The 24,276-nt window shown below is 34.9% G+C and overlaps 1 protein-coding gene, 1 long non-coding RNA gene and 1 pseudogene across 4 annotated transcripts in view; all 3 read left to right on the top strand.

Annotated features, from left to right (window-relative positions):
* Positions 1 to 36: 36 nt before the first annotated feature.
* The window catches only part of LOC134249147 (trans-1,2-dihydrobenzene-1,2-diol dehydrogenase-like), a 30,010-nt gene continuing 5,770 nt past the window's right edge, over positions 37 to 24,276 (top strand). For 2 of the 3 annotated variants that reach the window (XM_062731504.1, XM_062731520.1), the window contains exon 1: positions 22,343 to 22,492. Coding sequence is in view for 1 of the 3 variants with exons in the window: in XM_062731512.1 (XP_062587496.1) it covers positions 1,073 to 1,162; positions 1,574 to 1,685; positions 2,214 to 2,377; positions 2,835 to 3,087 (619 nt within the window). In the remaining 2 variants the exon portion in view is untranslated. Of the gene's footprint in view, positions 131 to 1,045; positions 1,163 to 1,573; positions 1,686 to 2,213; positions 2,378 to 2,834; positions 3,088 to 22,342; positions 22,493 to 24,276 lie in introns of those variants that run through there. The other variant, XM_062731512.1, reaches the window with a different exon arrangement.
* LOC134249161 (uncharacterized) lies at positions 3,727 to 6,859 on the top strand. The gene is made up of 4 exons (XR_009988226.1): positions 3,727 to 3,756; positions 4,853 to 5,003; positions 5,537 to 5,633; positions 5,797 to 6,859. It is a non-coding gene; the product is annotated as an uncharacterized LOC134249161 (long non-coding RNA).
* On the top strand, positions 12,819 to 13,795 carry LOC134249088 (uncharacterized; annotated as a pseudogene).

Genomic DNA, 24,276 nt, shown 5'->3' with positions numbered 1-24,276 from the left:
AGATTTGAATTTTAAAAACAAGCGTCCGTATGACGTCGATTTTTGAGATAAGGGGTCATATGAAAACCGATTTTTACATGGGGAGAGTGTGTACAGTGTACACTAGTGTAACAGCTGCGTAAGTTGCAAGGTATTCATGTAACAATCAGTAATCATTCTAATCAATTCATCTTAAGCACTATGCATATTATTTAATTGAAAATGCTTGAGTTTAACTTGCATGACAGTCAATAAAAAATTAATGAAGTTTTGTATAGTGGTCATGGTGGTTTGTAGGTCCAATGATACTCGTACACCCAACCCCAATGTTCATCTTCTTGATTTTCATTAAGCCATAAGGCCATGTCAGAATTTTCAATGATAATAGTTCAATTATTTTGCAATTTCTCATGATTCACAATGTAGTCCACAGGACTGACAGGTCAGAAATTAGAAGTTTCTGTAAACATGTAGTTACTTGAACATGTTGAATGCTTGCATTTTAAATGCGTTTCACATTCCTTTTACATTTCTGGGAATTACTTGAAAACACACAAATGCATATTTAACAAGAGAGGAGAGAGATGAAGCAAACCAGATCAGGATTCGACCCCACCCCCCTGAATCTCCAGTCAGGTGCTCTACCAACTGAGCTATCTGGCCACCAGTGTTTGAACCTGTGTGACCCCCACATTCCTCCCTCCTTCTAGGTCTTCAGCCCCCGATAACACCAACCTTGATTAAAGCTCACCCCTGGCGCCGCAGGCATCTATATAACCTGTCACTTCCAGGGCATGGCATGGCACCATATGTAAGAGGAATAGAAAAATGCAGCGAAAAAGACCAGGATTCAAACCCAGGTCCCCCTGAATCTCCAGTCAGATGCTCTATCATCTGAGCTATCTAGGCACCAACAGTTCAAGCCCATCTGGCCACCAAGTTTCTTTTGAAATATTTACATGAAAATTTACCTTGCTACAAGCAATACAACAAATGTATTCATTAACACAATTAAAGGAGAAAGATATCTCAAATCAGTTTTGCGACTCATAGGCCTTTTTTTCAGGAATAAGATAAAAAATTTATCAGAAAAATGGTTCTACGATGGGGAATTTGTGGAGCTGGTCTCATCAGTAGTGATTTCGTGTCAGCACTTCTGGCTCCTCCAAGTGATGTCCATCAGGTTAAGCAATTACATCTTGACAAAAATAAATGCACAAGAAGTGCAGCATCTTTGCTAGCCAAGGGTCTCTTATCCAAAATCTGCTTGAAAAGACTAGAATTTGGATTGGAAACCTTGTCTAGCCAAGGTGCCTGTGCAGATCAATGCATTCGTAATTGAAATGGTAATGGGATTAAAATTCATTATGCGTACCTTCTTTTATTTTAATTCTTACATCAAAATTACTACAGAAAAAATATTATTATAAAAGAAAAACAGAATAAAAACAAGCAAACAAAAAGAGCAATTGAAAGTAAGATTTAAATAAGATTGGAATTATAGGAATAATTTAATTAATGATCATATGGCATCGTTTTAGAATTGCATGCATCAATAACAAAGCCCTGTTTCAGATTGTGTCTTTGATTCTAGGTTGTTTGTATAGGAGCTAGTTCTAAACAGAAAGCCCAGAGTTTTGCAGACAAGTTCGGAATTAAGACAGCCTATGGATCATATGAGGAGGTAGCCAAAGATCCTAATGTTGGTAGGTATGAATGACAGTTAACAAGTAAGCCTCACTAAAAGTCTAAAAACTAAATTTACATGTGGTTTGAAATTGAAATGTTCAAAGTGATTGGGAAATGTGATAGATAAACTGTTGAAATATGGAGACAAGGAACAGTAATAAAGCTGTAAATAAGTCCAAATATAAATTGGGACAAGGGAGCAGAGAAAACACAGGTAAATTATCAAACCAGAGGTGGGATCAGGTGCCAAGGAGAGGTAAGCATCCCCTGAAGACCAGTCACTTCTACCATGTGTTCCTTGTCATCATAAATGATCAATATGATCAAGCAAATATGATGTATATTAAGTGTTAATACTCTATATATTATTATATGTTATATTTATGTATATTTAAAATAAGTTAAATTATTATTTGGTTTGTATTTATGTAAAAGCTAAAGTAAAATTTAAGAAAAATGATCCAATAATGTGTCCAATGTATATTTTTTTAAAAAGTATGGAAGGTTAATTATGTTTTATGATATATACCTGTAAATTTATTTAGATGTTGTGTATATTGGTGTGATACACATTCACCATGTGGCAATGTCCAAACAGATGCTGAAAGCAGGCAAGAATGTTCTCTGTGAGAAACCAATGGGTGCTAGTCTGGCTCAGGTTCTGGAGGTCCAGCAAGTGGCTAAAGAGTGCAAAAAGCTCTTCATGGAGGTATAATTTTACTAGTTGCAAGAAATCTGAACAATTGTCAGCTTTTCACCTCCTGTAAGAAAGACAACAGTTACTCTTAAATTTTTATGCCCTCTTGGAAGAAGGGAGAGCATATTTAGGCCAGATTATGTTTGGGGTACAATCAGTCAATTTTTGACAGAGTTATGCCCCTTTGACATAGACAAATTCCAATTATTTGCAGTGTCTGTTAATTTTTTTTTTTTGGCATTTATTTCCAAGGGAGGGGGTGGGGGCATAAATGTTTCACAAACATCTTTTTTTTTGACAATGGTTTGTCTCCCTTTTCGGAAAAAACCCTTTTGAGAGTGTGCTGCCAACTTTTATTCACAAGTAATTAATATCAGCAAGTTTAATTACCTTTCACTACCTTTAAAGGTATTGCATCAACAACACAAGAATATCAAGATATAAAGCAATTACATGAGTTTTCTTGCAGGCAATTTGGAGTAGATGTAATCCAATATATCGTAAAATCAAAGAGGAGGTAAGAGCAGGAAATTTAGGAGAAATCAAGCACGTCCAAGCTCATTTCTTTGTGCCTATAGACAAAGTAGATCGCATTGCCAAGCCTGAGCTAGGGGGAGGAGCTGTACATGACATCGGGTTGTACACCATACAACTGGCCACCATGATCTTTAACAATGAAAAGCCAGTTAAAATTACAGCTGATGCCACATTGTCAAATCAAGGTTTGTTTATTGGTCATTTATAATGGGCTTTTACAAAATTGAGTAAAAAAGAGGGAACATTTTATAATAAATCCATGCTTAGGGGCAGAGAGTTTTTCATTCCCAGTAGTTTAAAATGTATTACATGTATGAGCTTAACAGATATAATATATTACATTTATAAGGAATCAGAAGTGTGTATCCCTGGCACTATGTGTATTTTATTTTACAATAGTAACAAGTAAAATTTGAAGCAAGTACTACTGCATAACAAATTTGTTTAACCATTGGGCTTATACTTTCTTTAATATGAATTTTATGTGAGTGACCATCATGTTTTTTGCAGTTGATGAAGATCTGTATTATTTGTAGGAGTTGACAATGTTTCAAGGAGGAAAGAACAATACAGCTACAATATATGGTACCAAAGGAACAGTAGAGGTTAGAGCTTTACATTTTTATTCGCGAGAACATTTTCACAATTACGAGTGGTGGCAGAGAATTCCTAAAAATTATATAGAGCAATGACCACAATTCGTAAAAATTTTGTCTCGCTTATAAAGAGTCAATGACTATCTAGCGAAAATAAGGTGTCGCGAAAATTAAGTGATCTACAGTATTGTCCTTGTATATAACAACATGTACATGTACATGTGTAGTACAATATATGGTACCAAAGGAACAATAGAGGTTAGAGCTTGTATTGTCCATGTATATAACAACAAGTGCATGTACAAGTGTTGTAATTTCAAAATATAAAAATATGGAGATATCTCTGGAAAAGTTTGAGTAATTTGAATGTGTACATGTGTATCATGATATTTTACAAAATTTGTCTATACTGGTAAACAAAAAATTCAAAAATTTCTAAAAGACATTGAACAACCAAGCCTGATTTTTTTTTAAAACATCAGATACCAGAAAACTTGAAAATTTGACTGTTCTGTTGTGTCATTTTAAAATTTTTGTTTTTATATCCCCATGCAAAAAAGAAGTTTGTAAATATCTATAGGTGACACACCTTGTCCGTCTGTCTGTGCAAACGTGTCCGGTCCATATCTTTCTTACTGAGGAATATTAGAATCTACTACTCCACACAAAGATTGCCAATGACCTTACTGTGTCATGACCTTGACCCAAGGTCATTTGGGGACACTTCCTCACTGGAAGAAAAATTTCATAATTCGTGTCTGGTCCATATCTTTCTTACAGATAATCTTGGTAGTTTTTCATTTCACACAAAGATTGCCCATGACCCAGGGGTGTGTCATGAACTTGACCCAAGGTCATTATGGAAGTTGAATGTCACTGGAAGAAAAATTTCATAATTCGTGTCCGGTCCATATCTTTCTTATGGATAAACTTGGTAGGTTCTCATTTCACACAAATATTGTCCATGACCCAAGGGTGTGTCATGACCTTGACCCAAGGTCATTTGGGGAACTTCAAGGTCACTGGAAGAAAAATTTCATAATTCGTGTCTGGTCCATATCTTTCATATAAGATAAACTTGGTAGGTTCTCATTTCACACAAAGATTGCCCATGACCCTAGGGTGTATCATGACCTTGACCCAAGGTCATTTGGGGAAGTTCAAGGTCACGAAGAAAAATTTCATAATTTATGTAAAGATACATATCTTTATTATGGAAAAACTTACTTCTGAAAAACCCAGCGGGGGGTATTTTGTCCCGTTTGGACAGTTCTAGTTATTTTAAACATGTAAAAAAGAAAGATTGTATATATCTACTTGGTGACACAATTTCCATATCTAATTTTTTCCCTAGATTGGTGAAAGTTTCTGGACCCCCCTGGAGGCCACTTTTCCCTCCGGTAAAATGACCCTTGAGCCTCTCACTGGACCAGTGCCATACAACTTCATCAACAGTGGGGGACTGAGATACGAGGCCGACTGCTTCAAAGAATGTCTCGAAGCAGGTAGGCTACTGAGCACATGTCCTCACTGAAACAGTTACATTCATGCAGTTTAACATATGTAGCTTCTTAGGTTTAAGGGGACCAAAAAAAAATGTTCAATTTCATTGTCCATCACCCCCTTTTACCCCTGAGTCCTTCCATCAAATCATGCAATTTAAATAAAAATCATTTTATTGTCTTAAACATCAAACCAACATGTAGCCAAAAAATTGTTTGATGGATTATAATGAGCAATTAGCCCTTTACCAAAATTGTGAAACTCATGATCGTATAGGCTTCAGGATGGAGTTAATTAAGTTGATCATATATTTGAAAGTTTTTGACATTTATAAATATTAGAATATTTATTCCTTTATTTTAATTGTGAAATGTATAGCTCCTGGGTTCAGGCAGAAGATTGGATCTTTGTCAAACATTTATTAAAATTCATATCATTTGGGGGGGGGGGGGCATTACATATATATTTTTTAAATCCAAAAAATGTAATAACAGTTTTATTGTCATTCCAAGACTTATATATATTTTCACTATAGGGGAGTTAGAATGCAGGGAAGTGTCATTCACAGACAGCCAAGCCATTTACCAAATTATTGATGAAATTGTGAAGCAGACTGGAATGAAAGTGAATTGGTAAGTGTAATTTCTCTCAGTTTGAATATTTTAAAAAGTTTTGAATGATTGAAAACAATATACATTGTTTTTGAAAGGCTTAAATAAATATTTTTGATGGACAATCCACATTTTCCATAATTTAGATCTCACTCTTTTTTTAAAAAAACATTTTTTGTTACAGGTAATTCCAGTAGTGCATCAATGGAAGTATTCCAATTAAAGATGTGATAAATAAAATCTTAATGAAATAAGATCGTGTGGGACTTACAGCTTTAATTAGTGTTAGATTGGTGCTTATGAACTCAATACCGTACTTACAAAGTATTAGAAAGGTGCTTATTTACAATCATTTTTAATTACATATACTAATAATATATATGATGATGAATGTAAAAAAAAATATTTACATTATTATTTTTTATTTGCATTTATACAATTTTTTATAAACATTACATTGTTGATGTAAACATTACATTTTTGACGTAATACTTTATTTTATTAAGTATTTTCTATTTGAAACCTCAGGTAAAATGTCCAACTTTCATAAAAGTGAATACTGTGTACAGGGAAATTTTCGCCCCCCGTTTTATTTTTACCCCTTTCGCCTTTGTTGGAAGTGGGTGAATTTAAAACAGGACGAATTCAAAGTGAATAGTGTAATATCTTAAACGAAAATCTTTCTGGGTGAATTTAAAATGGGGGCAAACTTGTTTCCAAATGTGAAAGGGCAAAAATAACACGGGGCGAAAATAACCGTGTACAGAAAGTCTTAAGTATTTTCAAGTTCAATGTTTTAGACCTTGGAAAGGTCTGCTAAGGTTACTGATAGATTTTTGAATATCTCTTGTAAGTAAAAAAAAAATAATTTTAATAATAAATTTTCAAAATTCTGCTCCAATTTGTTTTTCTCAAGAAAAAAGAATGACAGTATGTATTTTGATTTTTAAATTTTATTACAATAACTTATAAGCATCACAAAATGATACAGATGAAAAATGTTTCACTGATGTCAAAAATTAAAGTTGTAGAATAGGAAAACTTTATTAGATGGTGTTTGAGGCAATTCTCTAAATAAAAAAAAAATTGTAATAATACACAAAATAATTGTATTCATGCAATCTGAATATTCTGATCAAGATTTTTAAAATGTTTGTTAGACATTTATAAATTATTCCGTTTATTTTACATGATTATTGTGTATCAGTTGTGATCATTGATTTGAATAAAATTCACTTTGATTGCCCTTTTCTTAGAAATTTGCTTGTTTTTACTCTCACCTCACCAGAAAAAAATATTTGTATATCCAGAATCTTACCTCCTAGTCAATGTCAGTTTTTAGAAGAATTTGCAATGTTTTGAATTTAGGCCATTCCAAGTTTTTTCTCTGTTTAGTGTCCATCCATCTTTCAAAAACCTACCTACCTATTTGCAAAAAACACACAAGCCAAAACATAAAACACAAGCTTAAAAGTCATAAAAATGACACCCTTCAAATGATTTGATCTAACTAAACTGCTTTAATAGAAGAAATATCTATTCTTAAGCAAAAACAAGGGATTAAATGCTTAAAATATACCCAATATAACATACTGCAAAGATTATTTGGAGAAATTGACAAAATTCAAAAGTTTCGACTAAATTAATCAATTTCAGGACTCCTGATGTTGTGTGTTTTTTTCTTATATTGGGTGTCAAAAACCAAGGCGCACGCGGACGCTAAACATAGAAAAAACTTGGAATGGCCTTATCGTACCAATGCCCAGCACCAGAGCAAAATTGAATGTCATGACTTGTCTCAATGAATAAACCTGTGAAATATGAAAGCTCAACCACAAAAAGTACAAATTTATGACCAAGGTTAAAGTTATTAAAATGTGGGTCATATTCCAAGGTCAAAGGATCAAAATAAAGGTTCCCAGAGGAAGGCCCTTGTCGTCAAAATACATATGAAATATTAAAGCCCTAGCACCAACTCTTCAAAATTTATAGCCAAGGGTAAAGTTAGGTAAATTGTTTCAAAGTTATGTCAAACTCCAAGGTCAAGAAATCAAATATGTTGTTACCCAAAGAAAAGTCTTGTCACAAGAAATAAACATGTGAAAGTCGTAGTTACAGCTTATTAAATGTTATGGGCAATGTTTAAGGATTTGAGGACAAACAGATGGACAGGGTAAAAACTATAAAGGCTAACACCTGAATCCTTGATTACCGGGCATAAAAATTGATACGACTTGAATAATATATTCCCAAAGTATATAGAAACCATATGTTCTCTCTTGTTTTCAAATATATACATGTATGCACAATCCACAGTTTTCATGATTTAGATCTCACCATTTCCTAAAGCACATTTTGTTACAGGTAATTCCGGTGTCATATAATATATTGAACCCCGCGATATTTTGAACCCGGGTTCAAAATATCGCTGCGAAATATTGAACCCCCTATAAAATATTGAACCCGGGGTTCAAAATATTATGGCCATAAAATATTGAGTCCCCCTGTCCTTTTAATTGATGAGGGAGGAGGTTCAAAATATTATGGCCATAAAATATTGAACCCCCTGCCCATTTAATTTTACAGGGAGGGGGTTCAAAATATTATGGCCATAAAATATCGAGTCCCCCTGCCCTTTTAATTGATGAGGGAGGGGGTTCAAAATATTATGGCCATAAAATATTGAGTCCCCCTGCCCATTTAATTTTACAGGGAGGGGGTTCAAAATATTATGGCCATAAAATATTGAACCCCCCTGCCCATTTAATTTTACAGGGAGGGGGTTCAAAATATTATGGCCATAAAATATCGAGTCCCCCTGCCCTTTAAATCTAAGAGGGAGGGAGTTCAAAATATTATGGCCATAAAATATCGAGTCCCCCAGCCCTTTTAATTGATGAGGGAGGGGGTTCAAAATATTATGGCCATAAAATATCGAGTCCCCCTGCCTTTTAAATCTAAGAGGGAGGGGGTTCAAAATATTATGGCCATAAAATATTGAACCCCCCTGCCCATTTAATTTTACAGGGAGGGGGTTCAAAATATTATGGCCATAAAATATCGAGTCCCCCTGCCCTTTAAATCTAAGAGGGAGGGGGTTCAAAATATTATGGCCATAAAATATCGAGTCCCCCTGCCCTTTAAATTTAAGAGGGAGGGGGGTCAAAATATTATGGCCATAAAATATCGAGTCCCCCTGCCCATTTAATTTTACAGGGAGGGGGTTCAAAATATTATGGCCATAAAATATTGAACCCCCTGCCCATTTAATTTTACAGGGAGGGGGTTCAAAATATTATGGCCATAAAATATCGAGTCCCCCTGCCCTTTAAATCTAAGAGGGAGGGGGTTCAAAATATTATGGCCATAAAATATCGAGTCTCCCTGCCCTTTTAATTGATGAGGGAGGGGGTTCAAAATATTATGGCCATAAAATATTGAGTCCCCCTGCCCATTTAATTTTACAGGGAGGGGGTTCAAAATATTATGGCCATAAAATATTGAGTCCCCCTGCTTATTTAATTTTACAGGGAGGGGGGTTCAAAATATTATGGCCATAAAATATCGAGTCCCCCTGCTTATTTAATTTTTCAGGGAGGGGGGTTCAAAATATTATGGCCATAAAATATAGAGTCCCCTGTCAATTAATATTTACAAGGAGAGGGGTTCAAAATATTATGGCCATAAAATATCGAGTCCCCCTGCCTTTTAAATCTAAGAGGGAGGGGGTTCAAAATATTATGGCCATAAAATATTGAACCTCCCTGCCCATTTAATTTTACAGGGAGAGGGTTCAAAATATTATGGCCATAAAATATCGAGTCCCCCTGCCCTTTAAATCTAAGAGGGAGGGGGTTCAAAATATTATGGCCAAAAAATATCGAGTCCCCCTGCCCTTTAAATTTAAGAGGGAGGGGGGTCAAAATATTATGGCCATAAAATATCGAGTCCCCCTGCCCATTTAATTTTACAGGGAGGGGGTTCAAAATATTATGGCCATAAAATATCGAGTCCCCCTGCCCATTTAATTTTACAGGGAGGGGGGTCAAAATATTATGGCCATAAAATATCGAGTCCCCCTGCCCTAAGAGGGAGGGGGGTCAAAATATTATGGCCATAAAATATTGAGTCCACTTGCTGTTTTAATGCATGAGGGAGGGGGTTCAAAATATTATGGCCATAAAATATCGAGTCCCCTACCCATTTAAATTTACAGGGAGGGGGGTTCCAAATATTATGGCCATAAAATAATGAGTCCCCCTGCCCATTTAATTTTACAGGGAGGGGGTTCCAAATATTATGGCCATAAAATATCGAGTCCCCCATCTATTTAATTTTACAGGGGTGGGGGCTCAAAATATTATGGCTCATATATTATTCAGTCACCCTATTGAACTGTTTTGAAAAGGGAGTGAGGATAAAATATGCCTGCAAATAATCTAAAATCCTTCTCCCACTTACACACTTCCACTACTTGAGAGTGAGGTATCTTTATTATAAAACTTTTTTTTCACATACATGCAATTCTTAAAGAATTGAGGGTAGGATAATATAATCATAATATTGAAGTGTACAATTGTTACAAAGGAAATAATTTTTTTTTTTACTATTAAACCCACAATATTCTACATCAAATAATAATTATACACATGTATCATGATGAATCTCATAAGGTATTTATTCATTTTTTTTAAATTGTATATACATGTAATTAACAATTTGATAAAGGAAATTTTAAGGAACAATGCTATTTAATAAGAAAGGTATCTCTCCATTGAGGAGGTAACGGGGGTATAGCACCTGTGTATTGTGTGTACACAGGGAGGTGTCATAGGAGGTCAACAATCCCCACTGTCTTGTTGCTTCCCCTTTGTGGTTTCTATATTATGCAATACAGTGTTTTGAGAGTGCACTGATAGGGTAGCCCAGATTGAGGGGTGGTTAACTTACATACAACATTCAGGTGTTTAAATAGAGTTAATTAAAGCAATAGTAATCATTACAACGTCATCCTCAAGAAGAGATGGAGGTCTCCGAGTATACAGAGCTGGTGAACTTCCTTGGCAGTCCACCTGCGCACTTGTCAGCAGAAGTCTACAAAAGAATCCCCCTTCTACCTAATCTATGGGAGAAAAGCAGTCCTACCAATTCAATTAGACATTCCAACAACAGTACCCAATATGCAGAGACAGCAAACAGATGAAGAGTTTGATGAAATCTACAGTGACAGGATAACTTCATTTGTTGAACTCTTAAAGGCCCATGATGCAGCTAAAGACAACATCAGCGATGAACAGAAGAAACAGAAGACATACTATGATAGAAAACATGGAACAGCTGATCTTCTTCAACCTGGCCAGAGAGTATTTCTAAGGAACTCTAAAAGGATCAATCGGAAGGGAGACAAAATGCTAAACAGGTGGACTGGTCCTTATACTTTTTCTACATGCATTGGAAAAGGGGTGTACAAGCTGGTGGGAAGAAAGGAAATAGCCAACATCAAAAGAATGAAGTTATACAGAGAGAATTCTACTGTTACAACAGAAAAACAGACATCTCAGCCTGGAAGAAAATCCAAGCAGATTGCCACATCCAAGTCATGAGTTAGTGGTCTCCAAAGATGCCGAAGGAGAAGAAGGGTACAGAAGCCAGTATTTAAGCCTACATGTCCAACAGATGTGATAAGGAGAAGAAGCAGCAGAAGCAGTACTGTATCCCAACCAAAGACCAAGTTTACTGCACCTACTGCAGAGGACAAAGAAGTGTGTACTTCAATTTCAACGAATAACAAAAGGAAGATAAAAGGAAGGTCCAATGAATCAAAGCTGAAACTCATCAAAAGGGACGTTCTTGCCATGTACATCCTAACAGAAGACTAAGGACATCTGAGGTTTCCAGCTCACCCAAATTTCCCAAGTCATCTAGAACAACCCAGCAGAAAAGGAGAGGACCTCCCACAGACGAAAACCCATCCAAGCGTGTGAAGGGAATGGAGAAAACAAAGCTACAAGCATCACAGAATGTGTACCTTAGGACCTACTCATCAGAAGATATCATATCAATCGTCAGACATTGTGCGAAGTACAGCCTTGCTGATACTGCATCTAGATCACCACCTGTTTCTTTGTATCTTGCGTGCCAAAGAGAGGGAAAAGATGACTTAAATCAGTGTGTGAACGATCTCATGGAAGTGGTTTCTGGAGCACTCAGTCTGGACCCAACTCTTCAAGAATCCCCTGAGACTGCCCCTGGATTTATGCTTGCTGCTGCTATTTTTATCCAGTCCTACAAAATCCTTATACCAGCTCAGAAATTCCTTCCAACCCTTGATAGTGTTCCACTGGGTAATTCCACCTCATCTTGCAAGAAACCAAAGGGACAGATCAGTCGTCTTAGAGTTGGTGGAATTGTTCTCAATGAAGCTGATATAAGTACTCTGGACTCCACAAATTGGCTGAATGACAAGGTATTATAACTATCAAGTAATTTTTTTTAATAGTGTAAAATTGCAATGTAACTCAAAAATAGAAACAGAAAATGGCATCAAGTAAATTACTTATCTTTGTACTTTAATCAAGTAAACCCCAATTTTTAAAAACAAGATGTAAGTAAAAACAATTTGAAATTCTAAAATGATTTTTTCAACTTAATTGCAAAATTTAATGTAAAGGAGATGTATAGTAGATTGATAAAGAGCACAAAATAGTCCATATATTTATATTAGATATTCATTGCAGATCATACATTCATATCTTGGATTGTTGAGCTGGCAGTGTAATTCAAAAGAACCCCAGTCAGCATACGTGCTACCCTGCTTTGTGGCTACAAAATGGGAAAATGGAGACTACTCATCCTGGTTGTTTCAGAAGGTAAATTGTCATTTTCAATAATACCATTTAAAACACGACTACTAAGACTTACAGTATAAATCTTGTTTATAAGGATCTATATGTAAATATGCCTCAAACAAATTTTTACTAAACTGACCTTATAATTTTTAAATTTTCAACTCTTTTCTCTGTGAAAACTCAAATGTGTTGATTTCTCAATATTTAAAACATTTTTTTGATTGAGTGGAGGTCAAGTTTTTCACGAGAATATAAGACAAACTGCATGACCGATACATGTCATAGTAATTTTTTTATAGATTCTAAAATTTGGAGATAAATATTGATAAAGATAGTCAGTTATGCTAATTCAGCCCTTATGTGCATCTTAAACTCCCACAGCTACTTTGTAAATACTTTCTGAAGAAGCCTTAATTAATTACACCCATTTTTTATTTCAAATAGGTTCTACTTCACTCGTATGACATCATTTTGCTGTCTGTATGCCATCATGACCACTGGTTTCTAATGGTTGGCTACCCAAAATTGGAAACTCTGCTCATTTTGGATTCTCTGCCCAACAGACAAAGAGAAAAACAATTTGCCAGACACTGGAGGTAAATACTTTTTATATACATTTCGCAAATTCTTTATCTCTCAATGAATGAAAAATTAGAGGTTACACATTCAAATTTTTCATGTATTCCATCTCACTATCATATTTTAAAATTTTAAAAGATTTCTTCTTTTCTTTTTAAAGATGCTTTATGGAAACCCGATTTCAAGCAGAGCCATCAACTCCCTTATCCTGGACCCTTAGCCCCATTAAGTCCTCAGTTCAGAAAGATGGACATTCCTGTGGAGTTTTTGTGCTAATGGTAAGAAATCAAGAGATTTGTCATTTATCTTTCTACTGCAGCTAACAAAAATAATAAACTGTATATCATAGTTTCAAAAGAATGTAATGTAATGACAATAAGCGAATATTTTTTTTGTTTTAAATTAGTTACTTAAGCAAATAGTATTAGGAGGCCTACATTACTCAGCAAGGTGTCTGATACATTTTATTTTTAATAATTTGTAGAATTCAGCAGCCATTTTATCACACATCTCCCCCCAAGTCATGTGCATGGCTGTGCCACATCAAGGCCTACAGAGCTTATGTGCGTGGGGAGCTGCTCACTAATGGGAAAGCAGACAAAAGGAGCCTTGCATGCGACCTTCCCTTCTGCGCAGCTAGCTACAGGAAACAGATTCAGTGTAGTTCCTGCTTGAGATGGTGCCACCATGCCTGCCTTGGCATCAAGGAGAAAGACAGTGTGGAAACCTGTATCTATTGTGCTTAGAACATTCCAACTTGAGCTGTAGCAGAATGACTTTAAAGAAAAGATTGTGTATCTATTGTGCTTAGAACATTCCAACTTTAGAGTCTTGAATTTATTGTGCTTAGAACACTGACTAATTTGTGCTTAAGCAGAATGACTTAAGAGAAAAATTATTTTTTAATGTTTGTATTTCTATTTAAGTGTTTCTATTTATTTGTTAAATGTTACCAGTTTTTGTTATGACTTATCTAAATGAGATGCTATAAATTAATTTATTATAATGAAACGGACTTTGTCTTCTATTATTCATGTTATGTTTAAGAATGGTTAAATTGAAAGAAATAAAAAGCTGAACAGTTATCAGCCACACATATCCACTATTTATCAGACTATTAAAATACTGTGAGATTCAAAAGTTCATCCCATAGAGTATAACTGGAATATTTGGTGTTTTATAAAGGGAGAGAGAAACATTAAACAGAAATGAAAACCTATGGAATTCTAATTGTGGTGCAATATTTACCAACAATATTATTTTGAACCACTCTTTTCATTCGCTGAGGTACATCAATCTTGAACCACCTACCTCAATTGAAAAAATTAAATGTAAAAGGATTGGTCAATATTTTACAGCAATGATATTTTACACAAATGAAAAATATAATGTAAGAGGTGTGGTCAATATTTTTTTACAGACATTATATTTAAAATCCCACCACTCAAAAATGTAACAGAAATCCAATATGAAGCAATCATTATGATGTAAAATTATCATACTCAACATGAAACAAAGACACACACACGTACAATAAAGTCATCAATATTTTATGATCATATTATCTTAATGCCCTTCTCTTCACTCTTTCTAAAACATAAAAAGGTCAGGGAACTCGATATTTTATGGCCATATTATTTTGAACCCCCTCCTTCTTGAATTAAAAGGGTAGGGGGATTCAATATTTTATGGCCATAATATTTTGAACCCCCCTCCTTCTTGAATTAAAAGGGTAGGGGGACTCAATATTTTATGACCATAATATTTTGAACCCCCTCCCTGTAAAATTTAATGGGCAGGGGGACTCAATATATTATGGCCATAATATTTTGAACCCCCCTCCCTCATAAATTAAAAGGACAGGGGGACTCAATATTTTATGGCCATAATATTTTGAACCCCCTCCCCTATATTAAAAGGGCAGGGGGACTCGATATCTAATGTCCATAATATATTGAACCCCCTTTTTGATAAATTAAAAGGGCAGGGGGACGACATTTTATGGCCATAATATATTGAACCCCTTCCCTCATAAATTAAATGGACAGGGGGGTTCAATATTTTATGGCCATAATATTTTGAACCCCCTCCTCTAAAATTAAAAAGGACAGGGGGTTCAATATTTTATGGCCATAATATTTTGAACTCCCCCCTCTTAAATCAAAAGGGCAGGGGGTTCAATATTTTATGGCCATAATATTTTGAACCCCCTTCCCTCTTAACTTAAAAGAACAGGGGGGTTCAATATTTTATGGCCATAATATTTTGAACCCCCTCCCTCATCAATTAAAAGGGCAGGGGGACTCAATTTTTTATGGCCATAATATTTTGAACCCCCTCCCTCATAAATTAAATGGACAGGGGGACTCGATATTTTATGGCCATAATATTTTGAACCCCCCTCCCTGTAAATTTAAATGGGTAGGGGACTCGATTATATGGCCATAATATTTGGAACCCCTCTTCCTCTTGAATTAAAAGGGCAGGGGGACTCAATATTTTATGGCCATAATATTTTGAACCCCCCTCCTTCTTGAATAAAAAGGGTAAGGGGACTCAATATTTTTTGGCCATAATATTTTGAACCCCCCTCCCTCTTAAATCAAAAGGGCAGGGGGGGATCAATATTTTATGGCCATAATATTTTTAACCCCCTCCCTCTAAAATTAAAAAGGACAGGGTGGTTCAATATTTTATGGCCATAATATTTTGAACCCGTCTTCCTCTTGAATTAAAAGGGCAGGGGGACTCAATATTTTATGGCCATAATATTTTGAACCCCCCTCCCTGTAAAATTAAAAAGGACAGGGGGGTTTAATATTTAATGGCCATAATATTTTGAACCCCCTCCCTCTTAAATCAAAAGGGCAGGGGGGACTCAATATTTTATGACCATAATATTTTGAACCCCCCTCCCTCTAAAATTAAAATGGACAGGGGGACTCAATATTTTATGGCCATAATATTTTGAACCCCTCTTCCTCTTGAATTAAAAGGGCAGGGCGACTCAATATTTTATGGCCATAATATTTTGAACCCCCCTCCCTGAAAAATTAAATAAGCAGGGGGACTCGATATTTTATGGCCATAATATTTTGAACCCCCCTCCCTGTAAAATTAAATAAGCAGGGGGACTCAATATTTTATGGCCATAATATTTTGAACCCCCTCCCTGTAAAATTAAATGGGCAGGGGGACTCAATATTTTATGGCCATAATATTTTGAACCCCCCTCCCTGTAAAATTAAAAAGGACAGGGGGGTTCAATATTTTATGGCCATAATATTTTGAACCCCCTCCCTCTTAAATCAAAAGGGCAGGGGGACTCAATATTTTATGGCCATAATATTTTGAACCCCCCTCCCTCTAAAATTAAAACGGACAGGGGGACTCAATAGTATATGGCCATAATATTTTGAACCCCCTCCTGTAAATTTAACTTGGTAGGGGACTCGATATTTTATGGCCATAATATTTTGAACCCCTCTTTCTCTTGAATTAAAAGGGCAGGGGGACTCAATATTTTATGGCCATAATATTTTGAACCCCTCTCCTTGTAAATATTAATTGACTGGGGACTCAATATTTTATGGCCATAATATTTTGAACCCCCTCCCTCTTAAATTTAAAGGGTAGGGGGACTCAATATTTTATGGCCATAATATTTTGAACCCCCTTCCTCTTAAATTAAAAGTATAGGGGGACTCAATATTTTATGGCCAAAATATTTTGAACCCCCTCCCTCTTAAATTTAAAGGGCAGGGGGACTCAATATTTTATGGCCATAATATTTTGAACCCCCTCCCTCTTAAATTAAAAGTACAGGGGGACTCAATATTTTATGGCCATAATATTTTGTACCCCCTCCCTCTTAAATTTAAAGGGCAGGGGGACTCAATATTTTATGGCCATAATATTTTGAACCCCCTTCCTCTTAAATTAAAAGTACAGGGGGACTCAATATTTATGGCCATAATATTTTGAACCCCCCTCCCTGTAAAATTAAATGGGCACGGGGACTCAGTATATTATGGCCATAATATATTGAACCCCCTCCCTCTTAAATGAAAAAGGTAGGGGTTCAATATTTTATAAGGGGTTTCAATATATCGCAGCAAAAAAGTGAACCCGGGTTCAAAATATTATGCGATATTTCGAACCCGGGTTCAATATATCGCGGTATCAAAATATTATGCTACACCGGTATTGCATCAATGGAAGAATATATTCCCACCCCACCCCCACTCTCCCAAATGAAAAGGTTATTCTATACTTTATATTAATAAATATGATAACCTTTGTTTGAAAAAAACGAATTAGACAGAAATCATTTCTACTTGTATTCACATGTATTATGAATTATTGTTCAGAATTACAAGGTTTTGATTCGAATACCTGCATGTTTATTATCATGTGGTTCTTGAGAACTGGTTTCATAAGCAGGGCAATATAAGAGGTGAATAATTGCTTAGATACCAGTTTAGGAAGACACTAAGAGCCAAGTTAATTTTACAAATGAAATTTGAAATTCAATCTACATTTATTTAAACCAACCTCATGAACTATGTTATTATGTTCCCATAATCAAAGAATCGGTGTTACATGTATATAAGTTTTGCCCTTTTTCTTCCATCTGTCTTTCTGTCTGTCTGTTTTTCCACAATAAAACTTTAACATTGCACATAACTTTTGATTATTTGGAGTATATTCCACAATAGCCATAGCTCCAATCAAGCCAAACATTATGGACAACATTAAAGATTTTGCAGATGAATAGAAAAACTGATACTGTATACAGAGAAATTTTCACTCCCGTTTTATTTTCGCCCCATTTTGCCCTACTGACAGGAGGGCAGTTTAAAAGGAGGTGAATTATTTAAAAAAACATAATGATTTCTTAAAAAGAATTGTAATAGGGTGAATTCAAAACAGGGCAAAATATTTTCTAAGTGTGAAAGGGCGAAAATAACCCTGTATACAGTAATTAACCTAACAGACAGACAGACAGATAGAAAGACAGATTGACAGATGGATGGACAGGACAAAAACATTTATCTCTGACTCTTCAATTACAGGGGGCAGGGGCATAAATAGGGTATTGTTAATTGTATTTTCATTTGAAAGTAATGAATGGATTAATTTAAAGGAGAATACAACATATTTTATCTCCATTAAATGAAAACATAACATGGCTAAATATTATGATGCTCGTTGAATATTACACTAAACAGTGTGTGTAAGTAAATCACAATCCCTTTATTTTTTATACCCCCCACTTGAAAAGTGGGATGTTCATCTGTCCATCTGTCTGTTACACTTTGGGGTACCAGTCGCTTATCAGCAGCTCCTCCTATACCACTGAATGAAAGGACTATATTTGGTAATGACGAATATTTGCCCCTAAAATTAAACATTGATGGAGAAATATATACATGTAATCATGTTCTTAAATAAGGGGATATCTGCAGACTTCAAAGCACTGTATATTTTCATAAACCATGACATCATATGTTTGATGTGACGTAAATTTAAATGGTTTATGATTTCTACAGAAAAAGGCAAATACTGTACATGTACATGTACGAGGGGCGTTCAATAAATAATGTCATTAGCTCGATGACATACAACATAGTAGTCATATGACATAAAGCTTGACTTTCTCTCATTATTGAATCTCTAATGAATTGATAACAGTTTGTGTGACCACTTTTCATCGTATTATTTCATCGTGGGAAGCTGGAAAACAAGGGCTATTCGAGACTTGCATTAAAAATGAATGATCAAGAATCAGTAAATTAGAGTAAAATTAAACGCTTCATTAAAGCAGCTGTAAAACTTGTTAATATCCCAAAAATATATTAACTGAAATATGTGAAATTTACAGCAACAAATGCCTGTTTTATAGACAGGTGAACAAGTGGATTTCAATAAACAAAAATTATATAATGGGCATCAAAAATGGGTGCCGTCCTTGGCAACAATGACTTATAACTACCGATGTAAATTTGCAAAATTTCAACAAACTATCACTGATTATGTTTTATTGAATTTAAGACACATAGCAAAATTGAAAAAAATCATTTTGGGGATAGTTCATACTGATTTAAATAAATATTTTATAGTAAAAAAGTTTAATACTCAAAGGCCACCCTATATTTTGAAAACGAGTGAAAACGACAGCGTGTAGGAATATCCAAACAATTATTTCAAAAAATAAAAAAAATTACTTATCCACGTTTGTATGAAATTGTAACAGATAATGAAACTTGAATCCATTTTGTTTTAAGCCCACAAAACAAATTTTCAATAAGATGCACTTGACAAAACTACAAAGGCCTAAGAAAAGCAAAGAATTGCATGAGAATAAAACCGTTTTATATGCTATTTTCTTAAATATTAGCGGTCTTGTTGCTCAAATTCATATTCTGGGAGGAAGTTCAATTTATGGAGGAGTCTAGAAAACCATTTTTTTTGCAAAAAAAAAAAAAAAAGAAAAGAAATGTTTATGAGAGAAAGGAAACAGAATGAGGAATTTACATTAAGTGTCTTCATGATGGCGTCCAAACCTACAGGCCATGCAGAGTAAAGGAGTTTTGGGGATAAACAGGAAGTTAATGTTTTGTCACAACAACAAAATTTGCCAGATCTTTCAATCTTTGACTTATTCCATTTCCTAAACATAGAATAACATCTCTCAGAAAGAAAAAAAACAAGTACAGCAAATCATAGGATCTGCCGTATTCCAGTATACGAAGGGTCATACTCAAAAATGTATTCGAAAAACAATTAGAAATTGAATGAAAATGTTACGGATATGCGTTTTAATTGAAAGAGAATATTTTAGTTAGATCATTAAGACAAAGTCATAGAAAAGCGTTTATTGTTTCTTTCGGAGCCCCAATGACATTATTTATTGAACGCCCCTCGTACATGTACATGATTTGGCATATTAGCGCAATCAGTGGGTAAGGAGTTGTTGGCATAATCATGAATTAGCTCTACACATGTTTATGCTGTATATTCTATTCATAAATGAATTCTTAGAGGTATTCATGAATTAGGGCATACTCATTTGTGCCAAAGCTTCCAAATAATATGAAGCCCACTATTTTTACACATTATGTCTCTCTCACCCACTCCCCTCTCTCTCTCTCCCTTCCCCACTCACTCTCTCTCCCCCTCTTTTGCTCTCCCCTTCCCCACTCACTCTCTCTCTCCCCTCTCCTATCTCTCTCCCCTCTCCCTCCACTCTCTCTCCCCCTCCACTCTCTCCAACTCTCTCTCTCCACACACACATTCTCTCTCTTTCCACACAAACTCTCTCTCCACTCGCTTTCTCCCCCCTCCAGTCTCTCTCCCCCTCCCCACTCTCTCTCTCCCTCCCTCCCCACTCTCTCTCTCTCACCCCTGTCTCTCCCCACACACAGTATCTCTCTCCCAACTCACTTACCACTCTTTCCCATCTCTCTCGCCTCTCTTTCTTTATTTTTTTTTGTTCAATTTGCTTTTTAGTGTGTGACGTGTGAAATAAGTTATATATATGCTTAATTCATAGATATTTCAAAGTTTTCTACAATAAAAATAATGGAAAAATACTCAGTCCAAAATGTAGAGAAAATTCTCACTGTTATTATTAACGAAATTATAAAATGTTTATTCTTGATATTTCTATTTTAAATGAGATTTATCAGAATTGTTAAATTTTGTAAAAAATGAATGTAATTCAAAATTTTAAGGGCGATAACTTAATGGAAAATTCCAAGTTCAGATTTGATCATTTGTTTGCGCGTTTCATTTTAAACGCTTGTAGAACAATATGCAAGGAACTTAATATGTCAGCTTGAAATCCCTGCTGAATATCATTTGTCTATATTTTTATAATTTTTGTACTTTTCAGACAATGATACCCTCCTCCCCACCCAAATGCACTTGCATCACGACTCCTCGTTGTTTTATGCATTACCGGCCGATAAGTCATATTTTTTCGTTGCATATATATGTATTAAATTTTTGATGCATTCTCTTAATAATAAACATACAAGTAACTTTTACTTGCTGCATGGTTCTACCCTATTAACCAAAGATTTTCCGCATAACGTTTTGAATGGATAGTGTTCATTGGTTTACCGTTGGGCCATCAGTGTAATTTGAGTAAAAGTTCACCTTATTATAAGCCCTAACCCTGCCTCTGGGAGAATCAGAATAGTTCAATTAAGCAATAGAGAATTAAATCAAAAAAGAGAGTCATGTAAATTGTGGGATGAAAAATTGTTGCCTTTGTCGCATATATGCACCCTTCTCAAGCTATGTAACATTTTATACATAAAGGTTGTAATTCGTAAAACACTTGAAATAAGCATTCAATTTTAACTCTGGAGGAAAGAATTATGAGGGAAAAAAAACGGGGATGAGAAGAAAAAGAACATGTTAGAAATTAGAAATTCCTTGAAAAGCCAAAATGAAAAGAGAAATTAATGTCCGCAGACTTATATCACAGGTGCAAAAAGGAGAATCATACATGTACTGCGTTCAAAATCATTTGCGATCGCAAAACATAGCTTATCTGATAAATACAGTTTCACGATTTGTAAACTATGGTTTACAACTCTTAACTATAGTTAACGATCGTAAATTATAGTTTACAGACGTGAATCTATGTTTATCAACAAAATCTATTGTTAACGTTTTATTACAGACAGATAAACTTAGATTAGCATTCGTAAACTATAGTTAACAACCGTTAAATATAGTTTTACAGATGAAAACTATAATTAACGAATCGTTAACTATAGTTTACGGTTTGTAAACTATAGTTTACAGTCGATAAACCTAGTTTATCAATTGTGAAACTAGGTTAAGCTCATTTTTGTGAATTTGGCGCGCCATTCATATAAGAAGCGACGAACAATATCGTCATAATTATCTTTTTTACTCGTCGAGTCGAGATAGAATTTTCTTTAAAATTTTATCAAAAATATTTATCTCTTTCATAATCATTCTAACTTTAATCAAAATTGCCAAGAGAAATAAACTATGATAGGAATTATATTGATGATAATATTTTTTGTGTTCCCATAGTTTTTCTTTTATGTGTGCCCATGTTTTATGCATAAAGCAGTAGAGTTACAGTGCACTCAGAGACTTCTGGTTGTAGAGCAACATAAACAAAGCGGAATCCAACGTGTGATACCGGTATGTGTGACATTTTCCAGATGAGTAAACAAGGCTCTATGATAATGAAGAAGATTAACGAAAACATTTAATTGAAGTATTGTTTGTGATATTATGCATGAAAACGTGACTCTTATGAGCAAACATCATATATTTTGCTGCACCACTGGTATGATAAAGGTCACATTGTAAAGACGACAATAACAGATAAAAAATACTCACTTCGTGTGCGAACTCTTGCACAGTAAAAACAGCTGCATGCGTTAGAGTACTAGACAAAAGGTAAACTTTTTTTTTTGGTTTATTTCTGTAATATATACTAGTGCTTGATTTTTTTTATTTTGTGTAACAGTGCTTTTTATACACTTATAAAGTAAATCGGTTTAAAATAGGAATGTTAAATGATCATGTAATTTGTATTTATAAATTGCAGGTTTTTTTGTATTCATTTGATGCAATCTGTGTTTTGTCCGATTATATTGTATTCGTTCATACATGTATAAATATAAGTCTCAACAGAACTACTATGGATATTTTTGAGTTAAAAAAAACAACCATGATTGATTAGCAAGACTACTATTATTCATATTTGTAATATTTGGCGTCTGTTTTGTAAAAAAAAAGTGATAATTTTGAAATCATGGGTCTCGTGATATAAATTGCAGCCATAACCAATTCTGTTGAAAAAATAGAAATGAGGTATACATTTGTATATATCGTATTCTAAATACATTGTACATGTTATGTGTAAGTACCCACGTTAGACTCATAAAAGTTGGCTTTGTGTAAAATCTAAAAGAAGAATCTTAAAACAATGAATGTTTATTAATGAAACATAAGGAGAAAACGAACAGTATTCAATCTCAAAGTCCATAAAACAATACAAAATAGGAGCAGAGCAAGCAGGGACGTCCAAAACATCAGAGGTGGGATCAGGTGCCATGGAGGAGTGAGCATCCCCTGAGAGAAACACCCGCCGTGTGCTCCTTGTCACGATCGGGAAATAACGGGAAAATCCGTCATCAATTCAGTGTATAAATAATGGACTTACAATTAGTATGAAAAACGTCAGTCAGCATTTGACTTCCATGATAAATTGTATTTGCTGACAAGGTCACTGTATCGACCACAAAAGCGTCGGAAGCAATTTGAAAGTGGGGTGGCTAATTGAAAGGGGGGGGGGACTAAACCAACGAAAAAGGTATATGCCTATATAATGTCTATCCCCCTGGTTCTGAGGCACGTGGACCATATAGAACATACGAAATGATGACTTTAATGTAAAATAACACTTGGGAAACCCCCAATTATAAGTTTTACGAAATTGTGGTGGTAAGCATTTTTTTTTACTCAAGCTGCAGATCTGTAGCGTTATGGTTTTATATTTTGTCTTTGACCATAACGCTACAGATCTCGTAATGCAAAAAAGGTACAATTTACGGCGCAGTATTTTTTGCGCACTTTTGGGGGGAATTTCCCCACTTTCTAGCATTGATCCATCAACTACCTTTCACTCCCTAATTCTAGACACATTCTGTAGCCAATATGTATATTTTATCAAACTCACAACCATTTATAGTTGTTTCTACAGGCAATAAACTCGCTTGAAGCGAATTTTCAGCAAACTAACAAATAATTTTAATCAAGCGAGTTTATCACTTGTAGAGACGACTATAAAGGGTTGGGAGATGGATAAAATAAAAAGATTTAGTTAAGTAATGTACTTGAATTAGGGGGTGAAAGGTAGGTAATTGACCGATGCTAGAAAGTGGAGAAAATCTCCCCAAAAGTGCGCAAAAAATATTGCGCCGTAAATTGCACTTTTTTTGCATTACGGGATCTGCAGCGTTATGGTCAAAGACAAGATATAAAACCATAACGCTACAGATCTGCGGCTAGCCTTATATCAACGTTATACCGGTACATTAGCTTCGAAATACATACCATGCAGAAGAATAACTAATTTTTAATATGGAGACAAATTAAATCGTTTGCTAAATCTTATGTGTGTTTTTTAACCTTAAAATTAACTAAGCATGAAATTGGACATGCAACAATCTGGAATG

Source organism: Saccostrea cucullata, unplaced genomic scaffold (genome assembly GCF_032062105.1).
Source record: "Saccostrea cucullata isolate Sc308-1 unplaced genomic scaffold, CSIRO_AGI_Scuc_v1 ctg1280, whole genome shotgun sequence".
NCBI classification, from domain to species: domain Eukaryota; kingdom Metazoa; phylum Mollusca; class Bivalvia; order Ostreida; family Ostreidae; genus Saccostrea; species Saccostrea cuccullata.
This window is presented reverse-complemented; position numbering and strand designations above follow the sequence as displayed.